This window comes from Copadichromis virginalis, linkage group LG12, assembly GCF_057382275.1.
Source record: "Copadichromis virginalis isolate Kocher_CV1m ecotype Utaka linkage group LG12, C_Virginalis_male_GT1.1, whole genome shotgun sequence".
Classification (NCBI taxonomy): domain Eukaryota; kingdom Metazoa; phylum Chordata; class Actinopteri; order Cichliformes; family Cichlidae; genus Copadichromis; species Copadichromis virginalis.
In genome coordinates this window covers 25109816-25131924 of record NC_140629.1, presented here as the reverse complement: position 1 = coordinate 25131924, position 22109 = coordinate 25109816, and the positions used below count along the sequence as shown (strand labels likewise).

Genomic DNA, 22109 nt, shown 5'->3' with positions numbered 1-22109 from the left:
AAGCCAAAGTATTTGTAGGCTTAGGTTTCCTTATGAAATGATTTTTTTGAAGAAACTTGCCACATAGGAGGGTCTCAGTGGCAGGGAGGCAGGGATAGGATTTATTTCCTTATTACACCTTTGTGCAGATAAAGGCATTTCAAAAGCTACAGGCTACTTGCTATATGAAATTTCAATCTGTATTTTTCATTATAAGAGGAAAAGCCTTCTTTCCCAATAAAACAAACACATGGCATGTACAGTATGTTTTTTCCCCTTTTGGTGCACATCTGGAACATAATCATTTGCATTTTCGACCAATTTTGGTAACCCCCATGGCTTTTCACCTCCAGGAATGAGTCTGTTTTTAACAAGCAAAATCAATAATTTGTGCAGATGATGCACACTGGCCCCACGGGACAAAACTAAACAGTTTTTTTTTCTGAATCTGAAGCTGTTGATACTGAAGGAAAAACTTCAAGAGGGGCCAGTAGATTTGTCCACCATCTCCCAGATTACAGAGTACCTGACAGACAGGCCACAGTTTGTCAGACTGGCTTATCATCGTCTGACATGGTGACGGGCTGTCTCCATTCCTGTTCCCTTTGTGCACCTCAGATTTTGAATACAACCCTATAGAAACACTCTGACGATTCTGCAGTGGTTGGATGTACTAATGATAAGCAAGAGGAGGAGTACAGAGCACTAGTGGATGATTTTGTGTGCATTCTGTGAGGAATCACCTGCTTGTGAATGCGAATAAGACCAAAGAGATGGTGACGACGAGCACAGCTACACGACCAGTGTTGGTCCTGGGACCGATTGTCTATTTGATGGAGGTTTACCCATGCAACCATGACGGCAACAGGCTGACCTGGAAGATGAGCAGGCTCTGTTTACTAATAAAGCTGCAAACCACAGCAAAACAGACATTATCAGTCTGCTGTAGCGAGCACAGTGTACGGAGCAGGAAGGCTGGCTCTGTGATTGGCTGAAGTAACAAACCTAACCACCTCTGCTGCACGCACTGGACAGCAGCAGAGAAACTTTCTCTAACAGGCTGATTCAGCCACATGGACAGATACAGGAAGTCTTTCATAGGTCATGTGACACATCTATCTGAAAATCATGTTTTCTCATGTTAATGGTTTATTCAAACCCTGCACCCAGGAACCAGACACGCAGCAAAAAAAAGGGTGGACAGATCTATATTTAAACGTATACTTTGTTTCCTTATTTGGATTTCAAATCAGATTTTACTTTAGTGAAATATGTTGCCATTTTGAATTTTATTTTACTGCACTATACACTATTATACCTATATTGTTATAGGTTGTATTAACCTTTATTTTTAACTTCTGTACCGAAGAAATTCGCCAGCTTTTGAGGTTAAAGTGCGACTTAGCTAAAGTGAAAAGCTGCACGAACCCACCCACCCACAGAAAACAATTCAGACAGTTAGTACAGGTTTTATTTACCATACATACAGTTTGCACTGCCAAGCCAGAGCCAACATCATTTCATTCAAAGCTATAGACAAACAGTACATCACATGCCAACATTTGCATATCCAGTTCCTCTAACAGTCTCACTCACGTCACCGTAAACCTGGTTCTCTCTTGCACGATAGAAGTCACATATTTATAGACATTTACATGTGTATCTACACTCAATATCTCTACAAAGCATAGAAAAAATAAATTTCATTACCTTTATTCTTACATTATTCATTATTACATTATGTATATTTATTGATGGCAAAGCAGGGGTTTATGGTTTGACCACATGTTGCTGGATCTCGGAAGGAAAACAGTTTTCACTGCAGCTTAAAGCACAAAGCCGTCGTCCACCTGTTTTGGGACAGAGTGGACTGCGATGCGACCGGGGGAGAGCACAGGTGACTCTGCTGAGACAGCCTTCATCTGCAGTCACGTGGCAGAGCCATTAATCCAATCTTTCATGCTTTTTAAGAAAGTGTCCACGGGGAGCGTTAGAGTGAAAAAACAAAACACCCCAAAAACAGATTCCAGTAAAAAAAAAAAAAAAAAAAAATCACTTCCATCAGTCAGATCGTACAGTCTGATTGTATAAGCACATTTAACAAAAATGGGAGGAGCAAAGAGTTTAGAGAGCAGTCGTTACCCTTCCTGTAAGTTTACATGCATTTAGAGTAGATGGTTCCTTCCTCTTTATTCTCCTCCAGGAAAGAAAAATATCCTGGGCGTCTGTTGACAGAAGGAGCATCCCTAACCCAGTTTAACTATGCTGCATGTACAGAATTGCAGTATTCACAGAGCACTGACCCAAAACGACGCTGCACGAGGCACATTTCAAAGTCAAATTTGAGCGAGTGACAGGCCGAGGATGGCCTGAGGAATCTGTATAGGAAGCAGAAGTGACGTCCTAAGATGCAGATCATTAAATTTCACCGGATCTGGCTCTACAGTGGTGCAGCAGAAGTAACAGTTTTCTTTCTTACAGAGCAAAGAAAATCACAACACATTGATTCAAGAATATAATGATGACTTTAAAAAAAGAAAAAGAAAATTACTTTTTTTTTCTGAATTCAGATCCTTTCTTTACTTATCTAAGGCTTAATTCAAGAACATCTGAAAAAGATGCACTGAAACAAAATCTTAGGAAAAATGATACTATAGTAACAACGAATAAACACAGCAAAGCCTGTCGCTTTAGGAAAAGCATGCAAACATGAACGATAATAAAGCATTGGCTAAAAAGTAGCTGTAAAACCAGGCTATATAACACTGAGGGCTTTGTTGGGAGTCGAGGAGAAGACGTCAGCCTACATTGGTTTACTTTTAATAATAGATGGCTCAAATTATTTATTTATTCACCTCTTCTTTCCTCCGTCTCCCTGGTCTGTAACCTTAACTGAAAACGAGGTCAATTTGGAGGAAAGGGAGATGATGCCAGGACCGGCTTTAGTTTAGATGGTAGGATAAAAAGAAAAAGATTGTGAGAACGGCTGTTGCATGCAGCCTACAGTGAGGGTGCAACCACTGCAGGCAGCGTTTGCTTAGACGGCGACCCCGGTATGAAAGGATGTGGCTGGGAGAAGATGGTTATTTGGGAATGAGAGAACCTCAGTGAGGGCAGGAGGTGGCGGCTGTGATCAACTCAGTGTCGTGTGTCACTCTAAGGGTTGTTTTTGAAATTTAAAACTCTCTGCCTCGGGTCAAGAGTAAAAGGTTGCCTAAACGACATGTGAGTGGTGTTCCTTTGAGCACCTGTGCGGTAAACCCTACCAGCTCTGCCTCAGTGATTTAGGGGTCTGGGGTCAGATCACTGCTAAATACTTTGTGATGAACATTTTCGGTGGGGGGGGATGCAAGTAGCTCGTTGGGATAACACTTGCTTCTGTTTCCTGACACTCTGTGGTCCATTCTGCTCACGCTCATTGTTCTCTGTTGTTACCTTGCATCCTTTCTGCACTGAAAATAACTGCACTGTTCAAAGGAATACATTTCCTCAAGTTACGGTGCTATTGTCTCATCTTTTCTTACCGGTTTGAGGCTGGTTAGCGCCTTGCAGGGAGCATGCAAGCTAGCGAATGAGCACAGGTCAGGATGCAGGAGTTGTGGGGTGTTAGGATGGGGTCTGCTGCTACAACCGGGAGCTACTACCTCTGCAGGAAAGAAGGTGGTTTTCCCCTTCTTAACAAACTCCCTGGAGAGGCTCAATCTCTTTTCTGTTAGCCGTCAGAGAAAAATGCAGACAAAGAATGATATTTTCTAAAATGATTTGCCTGCAGCTAAACCCATAACCACCTTTTCCATTAATTTCACACCAGGCGCTCTTTAATTTAAATCTTGATCAGTGCACACAGCCTGCAGTGGTGAAACTGGGAGATGAGTAAACCTGGCCTGGTATCACCTTTGGGACATGAGAGCTTGAGGCTTTAAACAGGTTCACAAGCAATGTCAGGATGGAAATGCTACAAGGGCAACAAAACAAAAAGCAAAAGAAGGAAAAGGAGACTATGCTTCGAATTCTTTAAGTCTTTGAATGAAAAGGAGACCTTAACAGATCTCACATTTAAAATTTAGAGACATTACTCAGCAATAGCATAATCTTAGCAAATAAACCTGATAAAAAGACAGTGTGGATGCTCCCAGCCCTCCAGGGATCCCCCCTTAAACACTTATTACAATGTTTCTCATGTACATTTAGAGTTTTGATCCTTGGCTATGAAGATATTGTTCACAATGATGATGAGCAGCAAAGCTCAAAAGGCCATTATCTAAAAACTCAATGGAACAATGGAGGCATCAGAAATTTCAAGTTTATAGCAGCTCAAATTTGACTTTCTGGCACGTTTTTATTCCCACGAACCACAAACCGCACCGTTATTGACTACTGTGCGAATAAAAGGCAGCAAAAAACGTGAGGCGTGTGGCTCTTAACGGAAGAGTTGCACTGGATGGATTTAAAGTGAGCGTCCCAAAGTTACTGCTTTTGTAAAGAAGAGCGTTCTTCAGTCCTCACATGAGATGGCCTCTTGGTAAGTGGCCAAACCTCTTCAACAAGTCCAGTCCTCCTTGACTGGTAACTGTTCGACGTTGCTGATAACTGAAGCCATTGAGAGGGAGCGCCGCGGTTCATCCGGCTTTCAGTGCTGACGTCCGCAGGTGTCGGTGTTGTCTCTCCATGTCTGCTGCAGCTGTTGGAGGTGCTGAAAGGCTCTCTGGGTGATGTTAAGACCGGGGTGGACCTTCTTCAGATTGGGCTCTCCAATCAGGGACAGACCACAAAGCCCTAAATATGCATGAAGAGGATCTGACAGAGAGGAAGAGAGATTGAAAGAGTGGAAAGAAGAAACTAGGTCAGAGATGATAACATGCATCACAGCACAAACACCTGTATGTGACAGGTCTGTAGCCTTTGCAGTACTCGTACACTGACTGATGACGCCAGAGGAAAAAAATGGAAGCCATTTTTGCTCAGTCTCTTTCTTATTGTTGAAACATGAACTCTGACCTTAACTGAGGAAAGTGAGGCCTGCAGTTCTTTAAATGATGTTCCAGGTTATTCTAGGTTACAGAGCTCTTGGAACAAATTTGCCAGGTTGGCCACTCCCAGGAAGGTTCACCACTGTTGAAAGTCGTCTCCATTTGTCTCACTGTGGTTCACTGGAGTCCAAAAGTCTTAGGAATAGCTTTATTACCCTTTGCAGACTGACAGATGCCAGAGATTTTGTTTCTCAGCTGCTCTCGAGTTTCTTTAGATTGTGCCATGTTGTGCACGTTATTCGAGATCTTTTAACCTGCTTCACTTTGTCAGACAGCTTCTAGTTAAGTGATTTCTTGATTCACCAAGAATCTAGCCATAATCAGGCCTGGGAGTGGCTAGTGAAACTAAACCCAGCTTTAAAAAAACAAACAAAACGATTTTGGTTAAGCACATTTAATTTATGATTTAACAAAAGAGGGCAGGCGGGGCAGGTTAGATAACTCGAGTACAACAAAGCCATCTTTGTCTAATACTAAAATGTGTTTGATGATCTGAAACATTTAAGTGTGACAAATATGTCAAAGAATAAGAAATGAGGAAGGAGACACATAACTAAACAGATTCAGAGTCTATACAGCACCATGAGAGCTGTTGGCATTTTTTGCACCATCATCATATTCTATCTGCAGTATCAAGGTGAGCTGGTACCGTTACTAGCTTGAAATCATATTACTGGGAGCTTTCCAATTTCATGCTCAAGTCTAATGTAAGAATTCAAGAAGACTACAACTATGAAACTTGACCGGCCTCTTAAGTAGAGGAACAAGAAGGCAAGTAAGGTCTAGTAATGAAAAATCTCTGCATGGTCTTGAGTCCCGACGTCCGTCATAAACCCCAGTTTAACCACTGGATAAGATGAACGTGCTGGATGTCCCTTTACCCATCCATATGCAGTCAATAAAACAAAAACCTCATTTCACATAAGAACCTTCCTCCATATGGTTTTCTTGCACTGAACCTTTAAGTAGATATAAATAATGCATGCAGGTCGCCTCTGTGGTCGTTTCACCTCCCCTGGGACGAGAGTAAAAGCTGCACGAGCCAGTAAATGAGCAGTAATTGAATTATAATGAAATGACAGATGATTGGACACAGACATTAGAGTCAATCAAAGCACCATTAGTGGCATCAATCAGGAGTCAACAAGGACTCAAACTAAAGGCTGAACAGAAGAGACGTCTCCATCAGTCCAAGGTTTGAGGCGGTTTGACTGATAAGGAAATTATCAATGTCCATTTAGCAAACTGTCTACTGGGGCGATCGTGCCTCAAGAGTTGGGAGTTCGCCTTGTAATTGGAAGGTTGCCGCTTCGAGCCCCGGCTTGGACAGTCTCGGTCGTTGTGTCCTTGGGCAAGACACTTCACCCGTTGCCTACTGGTGGTGGTCAGAGGGCCCGGTGGCGCCAGTGTCCGGCAGCCTCGCCTCTGTCAGTGCGCCCCAGGGTGGCTGTGGCTACAATGTAGCTTGCCATCACCAGTGTGTGAATGTGTGTGTGAATGGGTGGATGACTGGATATGTAAAGCGCTTTGGGGTCCTTAGGGACTAGTAAAGCGCTATATAAATACAGGCCATTTACCATTTACTTACCCAGAGATGCAGATGAACATTAAAGCAGAGCTGTTAGCTCTGTTTTAGTTACAAATAATGATACCTCTATCTGGCTCTTTAGCAGCTAAGTGCTAAATGTGTGGGTCCGAGCAGGTAGCACAGAGAATTGTGTGACAGACAAATAGTATCTTTAGGCACTTCGTTACTAGCAGCCTGTCACAAACGCATCGTTTCTTTCCGTTTCTTTCCATTTCTTTTCCGTTTCGTTACAACTTGGCATATCTTAGCATGCTGTGCAGCGTGCTCTTAAAAAGATTGAAGAAACTGGACAAATCTGAAAGTCATGTCCTTAAGAAACAGGAAAAAAAAAATGGCAAAAACCTGACACGGGACCAGAGATGCACCTGAACCTTCAGCTGATCCATCTACTATTAACATCAGCCGTTCTTAAGGAAGGCAAACAGGGAGAGAAGGCTGAGGTGTGCTAAATTACACAGCCATCTGTAAAACATGGTTGATCTCTGTCATGGTTTGGCACTGCATTTTAGCCAGTGGTGTTGGGATCTTGTAAAAATTGATGGAAATATAAATACAGAAAACTCTGTTTAGATTTAGATCCACATGAAAATGACCCCAAACACACTACCAGAGTAGTAAAAGCATACCTGGATAGAAAAACCATACAATGGGGCAATATCATAGATTGGTCTCCCCAGAGCCCGAACCTCAATATTATTGAAGCAGTGCGGGATCATCTTGACAGAGAACAGAGCTTTGAATGTCCTTGAAGAAGTATTTCCAAAGACTACTTAAAGAAATGACAACAAAGCTTGCCTAACAGAGTTCAGGCTACATTGAAGAATAAATATTGTCATACCAAATATTGACTTTCATGCTCCTCAGAATTGTACAGCCTCTGTTTTCCCCTTATATCTTGCATTCCATTTTATTTTTGAATATGTTTCAATAAATCGCTGCACCCATTTCCCGTTTTCCTAGCAAAATATAAAGAAACGAAGGGTGACTCAAGACTTTTGCACAGCAGCGTATTGATCAATGCCACTTCAAAGCACTTTCTCCAACATGAATCAGCATAAGGCTGCTTTGATCACTAAGCTACGCCTTTGGGCCACGAACTGTCTCTTGTAAGTGTTATAAAAGCAGAGACACGCGTATACAATAAAGGCAGGAGCTTTCTTTGTGACAACCATTTGGTTTGTTCAAATTCTGTCACGTCACTTACAGCAAAAAAAAGTTAGCTGAAAAGACCTGTGGATTTTATTTGATTTTGTTTTTTTAATAAACAGCTGATATTTTGTTGGTTCAATTTAATCACTTTAAACTGGAATTTCAGCCACTCTTACCCCGTGTAATCCCACATATTCCTGTTAATCAGATTGTTAAACAGTACCTGTGGACAAACTTGGGCTGTGCCAAATGTTCAAAGTATATTTGGCTTTATTTGGTGCAGATCTGCTAAACAAATACACAACACCTTCTTTTGTTCCGGGCTATTGTTGCTGTCCCATCTTCCCAAGCCAGTTCCTTCCTGTGCATGACTGCGCAGCTCAAACACGCACACACACAGAAGTCCAGCGGTATCTGTTCCCATACTGCTGCAGTCTCTTTTATTTCCTAAAACTCTCCTTTGTACATGTATATTCACACGGCTTTGTCATCACACTGTCTACCTGCCCTGTTCACCTCATTGTTCCTTCCACCCTGTCTTCCCCTGCCTTGTTCCTGTAACGTGAGGAGCCCGATCTGCTGTGTCCTTGGCTACCAACAACAACCACCTCATCAATTACACATTACAAGGGCGAGGAAGAAAGCACAAATACGGACCAGACGAGCAACTAGACCATTGAAGTTTAGGGTTACAAGAGCTCATCCGCTGATCTCAAATAAAACCGGCAACCACAGCTCCACCCTGACCTCCCTGTACCTGTGGAGGGCATGGAAACTGTTCAGTAAGAGAGAGAGGAAAATAAAGGTATCCTAACTGCTTACATCCACCACCTCTTATCCTTGAGATATTTAAAGCCACAGCAAAGCATAGTAACCTAAACAGAGCTTCTACAAAAATAACCTCTATGCAAACAAACAGCAAAACTGATTTTTGTAAAAACTATGGGTGGAATCCACATTAGGCTTTTGAGTAGTCGGGTACTTTTTGCACTTTACCTAATGACTACATGTACTGTGAGATGCTTACCTGGATGGCTGTCTGGCCATTTGGCGAAGCCGCCCACCAACCGATCCTGCGTGGACAGGATGAAGCTCCGGTTCTTTTCAAAGTTTGTATACTGGAACACATCTAACAGCTGGAAAATAAGGGTAATAAGAAAAAGGAAAACATCTGCAAGAGACTAACAAAACAAATGCACTGGTATACATTTAGAGAGCGCTGTTTATTATAAGATTAAACTGGCTCAGTACACACTCATTTCCAAAGAAGCAGAGCAGACTGTGTTTAGAGAAGTCACACACATATGACAACATTTATTTCCACAAAGGTGAAAACCAGTGATTACACACACTTGATATTCTCCCTCTATATACAGACATCAAGGGGGAAAAACAACAAACCTCAGTGTGAGCCATCTGCAAATATTTTGTTTGACTGTGAAATTTTAATCCTTCTGGCGCTTGACAACCCACAAATCTACTGTTTTCTTGCACTGGGTTTGCTTTAGCACGAGTGTGTTTGTGTGTGTATTTAGGTCAGGCTTTTAGCCTATATGGAAGTGAAAACCAACCTATGTATTAATTACCACATGTCCCGGTGTTTTATATGCTGTGCAGGCTGAAGGACAGAAATAACATGCTGGGACTTTTTCTGTCCCCAGCCTACTTTGTGGTCAGTTTTTCCCTCAGGGGCAAAAATATTTGTCCCTCCAGTTTGTCTTCATTGTACATTCCTTCACATCCACCCTGATAATTTCAGCAACTTGCGATTGAAAAATTCAAAAACTGTGGCAAAAAAGTAGCCGGAAATGCCACGGGGACTCAACGGCACCGAGCTGTTGTAATGTAACTAGATGATTACATTTCCGTGTCCATATCAGGTGACGCTGTAGGGTTTCAGAGGGGTTTGCGGCTTACAAGCAATTAAATCCAGTCCAGAGTCCAGAATCCAGAGTTTAGACGATGTGAGATTTTCAAAAATGATTCACATTTAGTGAATGCCAATATATTCTAAAGTGTAACATCTTCTATTCTGTAATAAAGAGAAATTTCATAAACTTAACTTCTTAAAAGGTTCTATAAATGAGACAATCGACAGGCCCACATTTTTCCCAGTGTGAACATGTAGGGTAATAGCCTCTGTAGGAGGAAAAAGAGCAGCACTTCCTCACTGTGTGCTGCAATCTAAGCTTCCCTATTTAGTGTTTCGGTATCCGGTTTGGCTGTGCATCCATGTTGGTGCACAGGAATCACTTCCTCTTAAACTGCTGGTATTTTAATTGCCATTTAGTGCAGCACCCAGCTTCACTTTTAATGCATGCAAAACGGTGTCTCTATATGCGTGCACGTGTCTGTCCCACTGGTCTTTACCTCCAATGTAGCTCCCACCCAAAAGGAGTAGCATGTATCTACGGGTTTGTTTGGGCGGCCGTGGAAACCGCTCTGCTGCCTCATGATGCACCAGCGCCGGATCCGGTCCAGTTCCCGCTGACTCAGTGCCTCCTCCAGTCGACCCATCAGACACAGAGAGGCTATGGCGCAGTACGTCCAGCCGCCTAGAAACACAACACAGGCTCATTAAATTTGACTAATCTGACAATGTATTCAAACTGGAAAGCAGCGCCGGTGGTTCATATGTTTTGGTGACAAACAAGATGATTGCAGGGCACGGCAATCAAAACACAGATTTTATATCTGTGTGTGGGCTCAAATAACTCACAGGCTAAACGTAAGACGAGAAGAGAAAAACCTTTAGAGATGCTTTGTTGAGGGCTGAAAAACAGAGCATCATACAGCTGGACTAATACAGCGTGAGAGTTTTGATTGATTGATGATAAGCTGTTATCAGAGCAGCCATAAGCAATCTTCTACAATCCAGCTGTCAACTGCTTTCATTATCACAGCTGCTCTAGCTGACCTCCACACATTATGAACATCACTGCCAGCTTATCTGTGTTTGTTTGAACGTGGTAACGTGTGAAGGGGAGACACAAAGAAAAGGCGTGGTGAAGTGTTTGGGTCACGAGTGTAAATCTGCCAACATGCTACACTTGCCTATAATCAGCCATGTCTAGCTCCCTTTCTGCTTGAGGCGAAGGAAGAGGAGATAAATATAAATGTCAAACAGAACTGAGGGGAATCCTAACCATTGACTCCAACCGCAGGGTTGGGAACAATCGGCTTTATAATAAAAATAGACCCTAAAAGCAGCTTTCTGTTTGGAAAGTATAACAATATTCACACCTGAATGTAACCTTATTTCCTCCTGTGCCAACATATACACTAAAGTCCCAAAGCTTGAGCCAACTTTCATTGATTTATTTTAAATAATCTGGGGAGTATGACCTTCTTGTCATTTTACTTACTAGTGGTCTTGAGCACTAGTTCTCCAGGCTTTCCCAAAATTAGTTTCTAAGTTCATTTTTGGACTTCGGCTGCTTTTTCCACTCATTTTCAGGCAAGTCCTTTGACCGAAACATTTTCAAAAGATGTAAAAAAAGAGGTGGCATGAAAATGAACCAAACTCACGGGATGAACTAGTGTTACAACAGACAACTTGGCAAGGAACTAATTTTAAATTGTAAATAAAAGCACATAATTTATTCTCATTTTAGTTTAATTTAGTTTAATCTTCCAAAAATGCCAAATATAACATAAATTGACAAGGATAAAATTGTATTTTTGGACCAACAAGGTGATTCCCAAAGTGCTACTAACCCAAAATAGGAACATTGCGGCATAGTGTGCGGTTAAAATTAGGAAAAGTGGAAGATAAAAGAAGAAGTGGCTTGCCTTAAAAAAATAATAATAATAACTATCTACAGGAGATGAAATTAATCTGAAATTCATGTCCTTATGAAACAGGACAAAAAAAAATCTTAAGGGAGGGAGAACAGGGAGAAAGGGCTGAGCTTAGGGCTGTGCGATATGACCAAAATCTCATATCCCGATATAAGAATTCTATCATCCGATAACGATATAAATCACAAAAATTTAACATTTTCTGTAAATTCTGTGAATCTCGGGCAGCTCGACTTGCGTGAAGTGTTTCCAGCTGCGCGTCCTTTACCCGGAGTCGAGTGTTTTAACCGATGCATGAAACTATACATTTTTAGACATAAGTTGTAACGGCCGCCGTTTTCTTTGTATTTATTACACGGCGTGCTGCGGGTTGCCTGTTCTAACGTTTGAGTCTAAGGTTTATTTTTTAGCACCTGGCGGCTCATTTTTACTTCTCATCCGTAAAAAATCTGTTCTTTCACGTGATTCAGTTTATTTTGAAAAGTCTCAACAGGATCTTGAGCTTTATTGTGAAAGGTTTACGTGGAACATACACAAGCGGACACGCGAAGGTGTTACCGTCGCTGTTGCTAACGACAACACATAAAAACAGACGCTTGTCCCTCAGTAGTGTGGTTATATTATATATAAGAGAAAGAGAGAACTTTCTCTTATATTAAGAAATTAATATAGCCTCTACAGTGACCATCAGAACGATGAAAAAATATTGCCGTAAACAGTTTATTTCAAATTCAAATTCAAATTCAAATTTTATTTGTCACGTACACAGTCATACACAGTACGATATGCAGTGAAATGCTTGGACAACTGCTCGTGACCTAAAGAGAACAAAAAAGGAAAAGGCTATGAATAAGATAGGAAATAAATATGAAAAATTAAAAAGGGTAAATTTAACTAAGAAGGAATAAAATATAAATTAAGGTTAAAAATGAAATAACTGTACAACACAAATTAGAATGAAGGGTAAATTTAACTGGGAAGAATAAGATAAAGATAAATATATAAATTAAAGTTGAAAATAAAATAACTGTACAACAAAATACAAAATACACAATATAGAACTATATAAGAATGTATGAAGAAATATAAATGTAAATAAATATATACACAATAACAGCAGCTGTACAAGTATTAACCGGAAATGAAGAATATAGTGACCAGTGTTGTGCAAAACCAAAGTCCAGAAAGTCCAGTGTGTGTAAGAACTGTATGTGTGGGTCAGTACTGTGTGGTGGTGTGATTGAGAGACCGTATCGCCTGCGGGAAGAAGCTCCTCCTCAGTCTCTCTGTGTTGGTCTTCAGGGAGCGGAATCGCTTTCCTGACCTCAACAGAGAGAACAGTCTGTTGTTGGGATGGCTGAGGTCCTTCACGATCTTCCTGGCCTTGGTCCGGCACCGCCTGCTGTAGATTGAGTGCAGGTCAGGGAGCTCGGAGCGGATGGTGCGCTCAGCTGACCGCACAACCCTCTGTAGAGCTCGTCTGTCCTGCATGGTGCTGTTCCCGAACCAGGTTAAGATGTTTCCCGCCAGGATGCTCTCTATGGTGCACGAGTAAAAGTTCCTGAGCACCTTGGAGGGCAGTTGGAAGTCTCTCAAGCGTCTGAGGTGGTAGAGACGCTGTCGGGCCTTTTTCACCACGGTGTTGATGTGACAGGACCATGACAGGTCCTGCGTGATGTGAACTCCGAGGTATTTGAAGCTGTCCACTCTCTCCACTGGGCACTCGTTGATGACGGGGGTCTGGTAGTTCCTCTCCTGCTTAGTGCTGAAGTCCACTATCAGCTCCTTTGTCTTACTGACGTTTAGAAGGAGGTTGTTCCTCTGGCACCAGTTCTCCAGATTCCTAATCTCCTTCAGGTAGGCCGTCTCGTTGTTATCAGAGATCAGGCCCACCACGACGGTGTCGTCAGCAAACTTGATGATGGTGGTGGAGCTGGTAGTGGCCACACAGTCATATGTGTACAAAGAGTACAGCAGGGGGCTCAGAACACACCCCTGGGGGGCTCCAGTGCTGAGAGTGGTGGAGGCTGAGACATGTCCGCCCATCCTTACTGCCTGTGGTCTGCCAGTTAGGAAGTTGGAGATCCACTGACACATAGATGAGCTGAGTCCCAGATGCTCCAGCTTGGTGGTGAGTGTGGAGGGAAACACCATGCGACACCATGAAACAAACGATAGCGTAAAATGAAACGATAGATGTTTTTATATCGTCATCCAATATATATCGTTATATCGAACAGCGCTAGCTGAGCTATACTAGTGAATAACCCAGATTTGACTTCTTTGATTCAAATCATCACCGAAATGTGTGGAAGTCAGGAGAGAGGTGCAACATTGTGTCTACAGCCACCTGTAAAGCAGGGTGGAGGCTCTGTGATTTGGAGCTGCATTTCACTCACTGCTGTTGGGAATCTTGTCAACATCGGTAAAATTACAAATGTGAAAAAGCACAATCAGCTTTTGATCCACCATGCAATACCATTTGGAAAGCACCTGACTGGCAGCAAATTCATGTGTCAGCATGACAATGAGCCCAAACACACTGATAATGCAGTTTAAACACGAGGGGTGACATCTATGGAATTTCTCTGAGGTCTATTTATGACAAAAATGTTGTTTTCTTACCATCTTAAGAAAACAACCATGCATGGCAAGAAAAAGGAGAAAAGTATACCCTGCACATAGTTTTTAATAATACCCCATTTTATGCATTTAACACAATTATCAGCAAAACAGTGCAAAGCAAACAGCGTGGGAGGCCTTGCTGCTGAACAAACACACTTTAGGGATGTATGGGCATCTACTCTGCATCTCTACTGATGTGTAATCAGCCTTCAGACAGAGAGTTGGCATGCTTGCAGAAGAGAGCAGAGTCTCAATGAAGGCTGTAATCACAGAGGTCGAATTTATCTCAAGGAAGGAAATCACTGAGACACACTAGAATCTGTGCCTTTGAGCGGTTTCAATTTATGCGTTCACAGCGCCTCACAAAGCTACCACAAAATGATTTCTTCACTGTGCCAAGAAGGTGACAGTAAATGTGTTACTGAGAAGTGTGTGTATTTGTGTAAGAGCATGTAGGATGAAGGCTTTTGTGCCAGAATAACACGGTTTAATTTGAGCGGGGGAGAGCTTAATGAGGGCAAGGTACTGTATCTATAGAGAGTTATTTAAATGGCTAATCCTTTAAAGCACTTAGCACCATCGGGGACGTTCATACCCTTTACTGCGACACAGGCATACACACCCACAAATCCTTTGATCTGATATGAACTCACAAATCGAATCATTATTCAGAGACATTTGTGCTGCGAAATGCGATAATTTTCTTCCTCAATGTTCACTTATCTGATAACATAAACAATTAAAATAATATCAGACTCACCATGTGACTCTCGCCCAGCTCCCTGGCCAAACCCGCTGTCATAGGACTAGAAAGAGAGAGACAACGGTTCAAATGTGAGCAAGGATAAAAAAAAAATCACCACATCAGTCTTCTGAATATATATTTATTCACACTGACACCCAATTTAGTAAAAAGATTAAATACATTTGTGTTGCAATCTGTTTCAGTTTTTAGAAACTACCGTATATAATCTCAGTAAAATACATAAACATGCTCTGAGACAGCTCGCAGAGCTCCGACTCCTTTTTCTTTCTTTAAAAAAGCCCAGATAAGGTTACCCTGTTGTTTTAAAAGAAGCTGAAACTGTCATGAAACACGACAGTTTTCTACACATATTTATGAAAAACCGCCACCTGCTACAATAGGCAGCTCATACAAAACTCACACTAAATGACAGGCGGTACGCGGGAAAGTCAAACCATGTTTTGTCCCTGTGTATGATCTGATCACGCCTCAACAATAAGGTTTGTAAATGGATACGTGGCTGCTCATAAACAGGCCCTCTGATACATAACCACCCACTGCTTCTGGCATACTTACATTCACGAATAATTAACCTGCTAAGCAAAAAAAAAAAAAAAAAAAATTGGTATCCATCCAAAAGTATGAAGCCTGTTATCAACACACCAGTGAAACAATGATAAACTATGTAATAAAAGCCTCTTGTGCTAACTGCCAAAATTATATGAGCTTGTCCTGATACAGAATCAATTTAAGGATTTAGTGGAACCCGCATTGCTTCGAGGACTTGAGCTCTTGATAAAAATATCAGTGTGGTGCAAAAAATGTGTTTTCCCTCCTGGTCGGGAGGGGGGAAAGAACACTCTGCTACAGCTTTAAGACCACACCGCACTGCTCAGCCCCCTCCGTTTATTATAAATGAAGTATTTCTCGGCAGAGTGCCACCTACTGAAGGTGGGTGGCCTGTTCTTCTCATTCAAATGTTGCCGCGCTGTGTTGTTGTTTACAGCTGCACCCAGTTACCAGGAAGCTACATTTCATATTTTTTAATTTTTTAACATCTACTCACCAAACTTCCTCGGATGTATTCAATGGCCTTTTGGATGTCCATGCCTGACCAGTTGTCCAGCATGTAACAGATACTGGCTGCACAGTAGATAAAGCGTATATCATTCTCACTTCCTTCTGGCACTGCGTAAAAACTGGAAGAAAGAGGAAGCAGTAAAGCCGGATGAGCTACATAAACAACTGGAAATAAGCCTGCTGTCCATTCTGAAGACGAATTTGATTTTTATAAAGCTTCTCAGATAAAACTGCTAAGGCATTGTTTGTGTCGCATTAGAGAGCTGGCAGTCGCAGAGTAAACACTTATTTGTCATGTGTTTGTTCAGAGGTTGCTGACTAATGTTGCTAACTGTCGTTTTTGACCTGTTTTTTTAATCATTAGTGAGGCGGCTGTTACTTTTCTTAACACCAAGTGAACTTGTCAAAGATACTGGCAGTTGTGTTGGCTACCGTTGTCGCCCTTATGAATGGTGGGCGTGCCAAAAGTTACATGTACATTGACAATAAAAAGCTATTCTATTCTATGCTACAGAGAGCACAGATATTTTGTGGAAAAAGTAAGATGTGAGATCTAAGCTCACGATCCATCTCAGGTCGCAGGTTATTGGCTGGAAAATGACACACGTGACCTCGGCCTTGACCGAAATTTGGTTGAACACCTAGTAGGTGGTCACTGTGTGCAAGTGTCACTAAAATCGGATCAATATTCTTGGAGGACTAGTGAATCTTCTGAAAATGGAAAAACACCCACAAGTTCGATTAAATTTTGGCCAACTTATAGGAAGAGTGGATGTTTGGCAGACGTCTGGCCACGGCACTGGCTCATCGGTCATTTGACCAGATGAGCCAAAATCCTCTCGATCGCTTTGTTGCCCGTTTCGTTTTCTTCTATTCTAATTCCCGCACTGATCCAGTGATTGTTTCTGCGTTGTGGCAGCACGCCTCAAGCACAGCTATAAATAGTTACAGGGATGTGGTGACGTCACAGTTCCCACGAGCAAAGACCAATGCCAACAATAATGCCGCTTTGGGAAGGTTTATCCTGCTGTGATGGTTAGAAGAGAGTCGTTAAATTTATAGAACATATAGGCGTCAAACATAAGGCCCTGAGTCCAGAATCGGCTCAGCAAAGACTCTAATTTGGCCCACTGGATGAAAGAGGGCATAAATTTTAGACTTTTAACTGTAGTTTTGCATCTTTTTTCCACTGATAAAGATCTCTCCTATGGCCATTCATACTTCATCAAGGTAACTAAATAACAGATAAACAACTGAATGACAGAACAGATTCTTTTTTCCACCATCTACTGTAGAATTGTCTGTTTCTTGTGTTTTTACAGTGGTTTTCACACTAAACTAAAACTAAATGCATTTTCTGGAAATGAACAAAGGCTTTCTGTCTTATAATTACAGGACATTTTCGGTAGTTTTATATGTTCGTTTCTAACAATGACATCCCAGGAAGTCATGCTGACTGATTCATTTCAGCAGCATTTCTTTATCATGTAGAAACACTGAGACATAATCATCAAACTGCACTTCTTTTTAATAATAACATAAGAAAAGATATCTCAGGGAATAAATGTGCAGCTGAACCTCTTTACACAAACAGAAAGGGACGTTTCACTGATCTACCCCACTAAAGATTTGCAAGCGTTGTATTGTTTTCTTGTTGTACAATCTTTTATCAGGGTGCCTGGAGACTTGCACACAGAACTGCTACTGCAGAATCAAATGTGAGTCAGTCCGTGTTAAGGCTGCTTGTTGTCTCCACCACCTCAGGTGTATTTAAATCGAGCTGCTGAAGGAAATCAGAACGTGTATGTGTGTGCGCTCTGACCTGCCATCCTCCAGCTGCAGCGCCCTCAGACCAGCCAGACAGGCCTGCTTGTTAACCCGGCTAAGGTCATCTCCAAGTATCAGCAGTGAGCACAGCCCAGTATAGGTCATAGCTACATGGCCACTGTCATATGGATGGAGCACACCTGGGCCCTGGAGAAAACATCAGCAGGAGATATTATTTTTACCACTGAAGCTATACGGGAAGAGATTGTAGACAGAATGGTAATAGTTCTGACTACTAATCCTTCAGCTGGAGGGAAGAATAACAAAATATTTGGAGCAGGATTACCATAAATATAGAAAACAACAGAAAAATAGGGATAATAGTAGTGAAGCCGCCTCTAAGACTAATGCAAAAGAAGGTGATGCTTTAGTTTTTACAAAACATAACCTCAAAAAACATGCTGGGGTGGGCGATGGCTGTACCTTAGTGCTGTAAGGGATTCCAATATGTGATGATCCCCGAAACCCACATCGACTTAGGTTGGATTCTGAAAAAAGACAAGAGCGGAAGGAAGAGCAGATATTTAACAAAAGGTCGTCACTCCACACAGGTGAAGAAAAACTGGGACAAAGAAAGCATTACTAGATTTTTTTTTTTTAATTCTCCCGAAAAATAATAATATAAAAAGAACACTGCTGCCATCTCCTGGTTATGACAGAAACACCACTTACAGTGGACAGCATGCTCCAGCAGTTTCAACATACGATAATTAAACAGTTGTTACATGTCGCACATTTATCACCATTACATCTACAGATCATTATGCCCTGAGTGGCAGGTGCTATTCGCACTTATTGTTGAGTTTATACTTGCTCCACAACACCTTTATCATTTTTTTGATGCATAAATATAAAGATTAAATCACTCGAAACATCTGGAGTTTCATGCCAGAGATCTATTTCCATACCAATGATACATTAGGAAATCTCGAGTGCCTCCTGAGTTGTGTTTTTCACACCTAATGACAACAAATTTAATGTGACGCCAAACATATGGCAGCAACAAAACCGAGACCAATCAGGCATGGCTACCCCTCTGTAATTTCTGTTGATGGCTTGAATAATTAACTGAATGGGCATCTAAACAGATGGCACAGACTGGCTTGTTAGAGACAAAAAAAAACAAGTCATTAAAGATTTAGAGTCCAACTTTCCCTGACGAATGAATGAATGTAACAGGGTAAGCGAGGAGAACACCTGAAAGTTGGTATTGGTTTCATAATCCAGACTTTCAAGTTCGACAGCTTTGAAGTCGACAAACATGAAGAGAAAAACCTGAAATGTATCCTGGGGTAAAAATCTTAAAAAGGCAGAAAGCTGAACTTCTCAAGAGCCCATCAATCCCACAGTAACTCAGTCTCTCTGTAATATCCTGATGATATCTTAGGGACTGACACGCACTAACCCTCACCCCCTACCAGCATCCCGTTTGCTAACAGCACCAGAGATTGATGATGAATTCCATAATTTTCAAATCTTTTTGATTTATTTTCTAGTGCAGTTCAATTTAGGTACTAAACCAGTTAAACTTAACTATGGAATCTTACACCAAAGAAACAGGGCACAAATGTAGGCAAAGATGCAATGCCTGATTAATGCATTCAGGAACTCTGACAGCTGTATTGCTCTACCACTTAATGTTAGCCTTTGTAAAAAATAATATTCCTACTGACAATGATTTTTTTTTGCACTGCCAACTGCTAAATAGTTATAAAAGTAGGAAAATGTGTGACTTACGATCCTCAGTAGGCAGAACCTGTAGTGAGTAGATGTACTCAATCATGACGTTCCGATCAATCACTTCTAGGGCATCCAGCACATCCAGACCAGACAGGGCGAAAAACACGATGGTCAACCTAAAAACAAGGTGAGATTTACATTCATTTTTACTTATTACAAATATATTTGTGAGAATGCAAAAAATCAGAGGAAATGTAAGATGTGGTTTATTGTAGTGGTGTGCGGATACTGAAATATCTATTCCTCCGATACCAGTTATTTATGCTCTAGAATTGATTCTCATATTAAAATATTGATATTTTAGTAATTTGGGGTAAATTTGTAGTTTATCATTAACAGGAACACAGTGGAAAGAAACAATATCATTACGATCATCTAAATTGGAACTACTTTCTCTTCCGCCTTTCATAGTCATATGCGAAATACGGCTGTATAAATGTGTGGCAGCCCCTTGGCGTGCGCACTCACAACAATGGCTCATGTGTGGACGTATTTTACTTCCACAAAAAGCCAAGACACGGTTTGCGATACATGTGGCAAGACAGTGAGGTGTTGTGGCAACACCGCTAACCTCGTCAAACACCTCAGAGTAAATCATATAAGAGAATATGACGAGCTTATGTTGAGGCGAACGGAAGAGGAGGAGAGGGACAGGCGCTGCTAGGGCGAGACAGACGTCTCTCGAACATCTTAACACTTTCAGCTCCACCTCCTGTTTTCTAGTTAGTGCCACCGTTACTAAACCATATATCACAGTAGTTCTCATTACCATCTTGTAAACCTTACCTTTCACTCTTTCTGCTATCCTGACAATCACTCCACCTTGCCTGCACTCTCTTCTTCACCTCTTATTGGACGGTTCATCGCTTTGGATGGTTGATGTCAGGTACTTATTTTTCTTCACTGTGACACCTCCTTCCCTATCATTCACACACATTTCTGCCATTTGCGCAATATCTCCAAAATTAGAAACATCCTGTCTCTAAGTGATGCTGAAAAACTAGTTCATGGATTTATTACTTCTAGGCTGGACTACTGTAATTTGTTATTATTAGGATGTCCTAAAAACTCCCTGAAAAGTCTTCAGTTGATCCAAAATGCTGCAGCACGAGATCTCACAGGGACTAGCAAGAGAGAGCATATTTCTCCTATATTGGCTTCTCTTCACTGGTTCCCTGTTAAATCCAGAATTAAATTTAAAAACCTGCTCCTCACATACAAGGTCTTGAATAATCAGGCCCCATCTTAATGACCTTACAGTACTCTATCACGCCAATAGAGCGCTTCACTCTCAGACTGCGGCCTTACTTATGGTTCCTACAGTATTTAAAAGTAAAATAGGAGGCAGAGCCTTCAGCTTTCAGGCCCCTCTTCTGTGGAGCCAGCTCCCAGTTTGGATTCTGGGGACAGACAGCCTCTCTACTTTTAAGATTAGGCTTAAAACTTTCCTTTTTGATAAAGAATATAGTTAGGGCTGGACCAGGTGACCTTGAATCCTCCCTTAGTTATGCTGCAATTGATGTAGGCTGCTGGGGGATTACCATGATGCTTCTTCAGTCATCTTTTTCACTCACTGTGCATTTATACACCTCTGCATTTAATTATTAGTTATTATTAATCTCTGTCTCTCTTCCACAGCATGTCTTTCTCTTGTCTTCACCCATTCACCCCCAACCGGTCATGGTTCTTTGTATTATTGTAGGGTCTTTACCTGACAATATAAAGCACCTCGAGGCAACTAGCTTGGCGGTATATAAATAAAACTGAATTGAACTGAAATATTCCGCCTTGCTTCTGGTGACTTTCATTACTTTTTTATGGATCTCTCTCAACCACCTGCTTCGTGTTCTTACTTCAGATCACAGCCTAGTTAGCCAAGTAAGTACTAGTTAGTACTTACTTTTCATTTCATTTATTCTGCTTAAATTATGGTAAACCTCTCAGTTCGTTCTACATTAGAGACACATTTTCTTTATAGCGAAACACTAGTTTATAGTTTGTAAAGCGGCGTTTTCCGTTAATTAAATAAAAAAGTTGAAACACGTACAGTTAATATTCAAATTTACAAATTACAGTTCGCTGCAACACTTAGGTGAGACCAATTCCCTTGATGACTATGATAATAACATGACCTATCACTTAATAATAAACACCTCACTGCATTGTGTTAATACATCTGTTCATCTGCCATAACTTGGCTAAGCTGGTGCTTGCAGTTATGCTATGCTAATAGCATTAGCCTCCATTCAAAACTGCTTGTGAAGACCACCTAGCTTAGCTGCTAGTGAAGTTCTTCCACAAAACACACAAACTAGAGCATCTTTGTTCATTTCGGTGAACTGACCTGGTCGTTTCCAGCGAGGCGTATCTCTCAGGTAACACCTGAAGTGTTCGCTGAAAGAATCGTACATGTCGATCTCTTAGAAAGTCTATTTGCTCAAATTCTTCAAACTCGTTCTCCTCTTCCGCCATCTTTGCTTTCGCACCTATGAGAATCCTTTTCCGGTACGTTTAAGTTTCAAAATAAAAGCTCATACTACTTCGA

The 22109-nt window shown here is 41.4% G+C and overlaps 1 protein-coding gene across 2 annotated transcripts; it reads right to left on the bottom strand.

The window, feature by feature from the left end:
- Positions 1–1432: 1432 nt before the first annotated feature.
- Positions 1433–22056, bottom strand: pggt1b (protein geranylgeranyltransferase type I, beta subunit). 2 transcript variants are annotated; one of them, XM_085475638.1, is made up of 10 exons: positions 21909–21972; positions 20351–20484; positions 19562–19680; positions 18248–18312; positions 17820–17971; positions 15984–16116; positions 14933–14978; positions 10117–10301; positions 8774–8882; positions 1433–4776 (listed from the first exon to the last, which is right to left on the bottom strand). In XM_085475638.1, the coding sequence occupies exons 3-10, from the start codon at positions 19605–19607 to the stop codon at positions 4610–4612; spliced, it is 903 nt and encodes a 300-aa protein (XP_085331764.1). In that variant the 5' UTR covers positions 19608–19680; positions 20351–20484; positions 21909–21972; the 3' UTR covers positions 1433–4609. The 2 variants fall into 2 exon arrangements, with proteins under 2 accessions (XP_085331764.1, XP_085331763.1); XM_085475637.1 differs by lacking the exon at positions 20351–20484 and having other exon boundaries at positions 21909–22056.
- Between the last annotated feature and the right edge of the window lie 53 nt (positions 22057–22109).